The sequence below is a fragment of the Aplysia californica genome, unplaced genomic scaffold, assembly GCF_000002075.1.
Source record: "Aplysia californica isolate F4 #8 unplaced genomic scaffold, AplCal3.0 scaffold00054, whole genome shotgun sequence".
NCBI lineage: Eukaryota > Metazoa > Mollusca > Gastropoda > Aplysiida > Aplysiidae > Aplysia > Aplysia californica.
The window spans coordinates 270,646-274,549 of record NW_004797324.1 but is presented as its reverse complement, the minus strand read 5'-3'; the positions used below and the strand labels follow the sequence as shown (position 1 = coordinate 274,549).

The window sequence follows — 3,904 nt, the reverse complement described above, 5'->3', positions numbered from 1 at the left end:
CACACACACACACACACACACACATACACACACTCACAAAGACATTCATATATTCATAAACATATCTATATACACTTATTTATATACTGAACGGAATTAAAAACCCAGCACTTAGTTCGGAAAGTCTGTGCACTGTGCACGTTTTTATAGAATGAAGGTAGATTAAAAGAAGTGTTCATTGAAGTTTGTTCTTTGTCCAACCCATGTGAACCATTTTGAAATTATTATTATATTCTTTACCTGATTTCGATTCATCGGAGCACACTCTATAGATAAATTGGCTGTTAGGCACAAATCGAAACGTAATTTTTTAAAAATCTTTCATCCTGAGTAACCTGTATGACCTTCATTAGCATGTCTACAGCCAAGACACGTGTTCATGAATCTAATAACATTTTTAATGTTTTGTTGAGGAATTCTGTACCTCTTTTGCGGCTTCCAATTGCTGCAGATTTGCAAAAAGGCATCTTGTTCAAGTAATTCCAGATGCATTGGAGACATGTCCCGTAAAAAAGTTGGCCTGTCCACGACATTCACGTCATGACCTTCCAGTCAGAGACTGTGTTGTTTGTTACACGGGTTGTGTGAGGGCGGCACGTTGTCATTCTGGAAGACCGAGAGGCTCAGGTGAGCATGAACGGTTTCGGTCAGTGAAGACGGCGCGGTCGTCGTGGATTCGTCATAGCAGCAGCAGTCCTAAATAAGGCTCTTTTTGAGTTAAGTCCTGAGTCTTTGCCTCATAACAGTGGAAAAAAACATTTTAATACTCGCGTTGCATGCCATGACAAATTCAAGTGTCTTACTTATGAAAACAATTTTACAACCCCCCCCCCTTTTTTTTTCCTTTAAAAAAAATTTGTCAGTGGCTGACCATACCGTTCGCTATGACGCATGAGGCTGTCGACTCCATCACCACCAACAGCTCGGACAAGTGGCTTGGTAGCCTGGAAGGTTCCTACGCCGCCAACTACATCGACTACTACCTCCTTCTCATATGTGGGGGAATTCCCTGGCAGGTAGGCTACACTTTATCGACTGGGATGTATGTGTCTGTTTTGTGATGAGTTAAAGCTAGTCTTTAGCAATAAAGCGTTGGAAAAGAAAAGTTATTTTGAAGTGTTATGTAAAGCGTGATGTGTCTGTTGTATTGTAAAGCTTATTTTATGAACTGATTTTTTATGAGACATTGTTCTCACTCAAAGGTTTCTTGCAAAACCCCTAAAGATTAGCAGAGAAAATAAATATTCCTCTTTGTACACCAGACTTGGCTGGGAATGCAACATGTATATTTCGTTGCTCTAATAAACACTGCATTTGGCACATAAACAACTCCATAAGTAGACTTTTATCTTCCATTATTAGTGAATGAACTCTTCGGTTCAAGTTACATAAGCTTTCTAGGGTTGTCTGCTCCTTCTAATTTATTTTATAAGTGTCATTACTGTCTCATACAGTCCTTGATGACTTAGATCTTTTCGGTTCTGATTTTTTCGAAATAGGTCTACTGGCAAAGAGCTCTCTCTGCCAAGTCTGTACAAGGTGCCCAAATGCTGAGTTTTCTGGGAGCTATAGGATGTCTTGTGATGGCTGTCCCAGCAGTTCTTGTCGGTGCGGTGTCTGCTTCCACCAGTGAGTAGAGATGGTGTTCTAAGCCTTCTAAGTTGAGATGGAATAGTACCTTTCTGCTCATTATGCACAAATACAATTTCAATTAATTCCTTCGATTTATTTGTCTTCATTTTTGAATAGTATTCTCTTTAAAACAGTTCAACACCCGTGTCGTCAGCTGATGTAAAAATGCAAAGTAAATACAAAAAATAAGAAAACCCAAGCAACCCCTCCAAAAACAAACAAACAAAACAAAGCAAACAAACAATCAGACGAACAGACAAATAAACAAACGGACAAACGAACAAACAAAACTTATAATATCTTTCGACATTTTTTCTTCCATGATCCAACACGATAGTACATCCATCCAAACATGCTTGTTTTTCAAGGACGCGAGTCGAACGTGTCGTAGCTGTCTGATATGAACAGCCAATCACAAAGCTTGCAATCCACAAGTCATAAGGTCAAGGTCATATCTTCTTTGCACGCAAAATGCGTTGATGAACATTGTGGAATTGGAAAGGCTGAGACTAATATATCTAGAAAACTGACAACATTTCCCATGTCGGTGGTGTTCCAAGAACCTCTCAACGTAGCAGTCGTGATAGCGGGCAGTCGGCATTTGAAGCCGGTATTGAAGGAAATGACTGTGTTGCAAACGGTTCTACTCATACAGAAACAAATCAACAGCATGTATTCAATATACCGAGTGAATTCAACTGTGACCTTCAAATTCAAGTTTTTCCAGGTCACAACTCGAATCGGTTGTATTTCGCCAAAATGGTAAATTCTGCTCCTCTATAAAGGAAAATCTGGCTAACCCAACTTCACTAATTGAATTCGAGTTGCAGTATGCACTGGGTATTAGCCTAACCCTCACCCCAACATGTGAATCTACACCCCCTCCTCCCCCCCCCTCCCTGAAGAAAAAAGAATAAACAAATAAATAGAAATTTAAAAAATAATGAAACCAATGAAATAAATAAACAAATAAACTCCCCAAACTATTACAGACTGGAACGCCACAAGTTACGGCCACCCCGCCCTACTCGAGGAGGATCGAACCCTGACCCTGGCGCTGGTGATCCGGCACCTGTGTCCACCAGCAGTCACGTTCATAGGTCTGGGGGCTGTGTCGGCAGCAGTCATGTCGTCCACCGACTCCTCGGTACTGTCCTCTAGCTCTATGTTTGCTAGGAACGTCTTCGGAGTCATCTACGCCCGGATATATGGCACGAAGGTCAGTTTTGATGGTACGAGTAAATGACATTGCTTGCTTGCTTGTTTGATTGCTTGCTTGCTTTCTTGCTTGTTTGCCTTCTTGCTTGCTTGATTGATTGATTGATTACACCTATGCGAGTTATAGATTGAACGCACACATAACTTGAATGATTTATTAAGTATTGTTCCATTCATTAAAATAGTATTTGCATAGCGTATATCCCGCCTCAACAGCAACCTCTGTGAGTTCTACAGTCTCACATTATTACCACAGCAGACCCCAGAACACTCAGAAACTAAAAACATTCTCAGCTTCCCAAAAAGTATACACTGTAGGCAGCCGATAAAGCACCTGAAGACTAACAATATAGACACGATCGTCTATAACCGAGTATCCATTCCCGCGCAGGTGAACTGAGGAATTTTCGTGTAAAGTGCGTTTCCGAAGGATGCAACTTCGGGCCCGTGACGGGGATCGAACCCACGACGTTTTGGTTGCGAGCCCAACAGTCTTGCCACTAGACCACCGACGTCACTATATCAATTGATTATTAAGGATGTGTTTAGTTGTATGCATACCTGTTAAATCCTGTAATGACTGATTAGGACAATCCATTAATTCATCCTTTCTTTAATTTATTTATTCTTATAGAAATGTAATTCGACTCTCCCCCTTACCTGTTTTCCCCAGCCTTCAGACTCCGTCCAGGTATGGGTGATGCGGGGTGCCCAGGTGGTCATCACCATCCTAGCCTGTCTGATGGCCATCTCGGTCAAGTCTGTCTACGGCCTGTGGCTTCTGTGCTCCGACTTGGTTTTCGTCACAATTTTCCCCCAGCTGATCTGCGTCATGTACCTCAAGGACAGTAACGCCTACGGGTCTCTAGCATCGTTTGTGCTGGGGCTAGTATTTCGCCTGTTGGGAGGGGAGAAGTCTTTGGATTTACCGGCGGCCATTGAGTATCCGTGGTAAGAGTACAAGGATAATTGATTTTTTGTATTGAAAGATTTTACTCTCCCCACCCCCCTCTCTCTCTCTCTCTCTCTCTCTCTCTCTCTCTCTCTCTCTCTC

General features: G+C 41.9%; 1 protein-coding gene across 1 annotated transcript in view; it reads left to right on the top strand.

The window, feature by feature from the left end:
* LOC101852156 (high-affinity choline transporter 1) overlaps positions 1 to 3,904 on the top strand; it is a gene marked incomplete at its 5' end in the record, with an annotated part of 9,518 nt that overhangs the window by 2,135 nt on the left and 3,479 nt on the right. Inside the window, 4 exon segments of the mRNA XM_013079502.1 lie at positions 864 to 1,016; positions 1,500 to 1,629; positions 2,625 to 2,851; positions 3,524 to 3,801. Coding sequence (XP_012934956.1) covers positions 864 to 1,016; positions 1,500 to 1,629; positions 2,625 to 2,851; positions 3,524 to 3,801 — 788 coding nt within the window.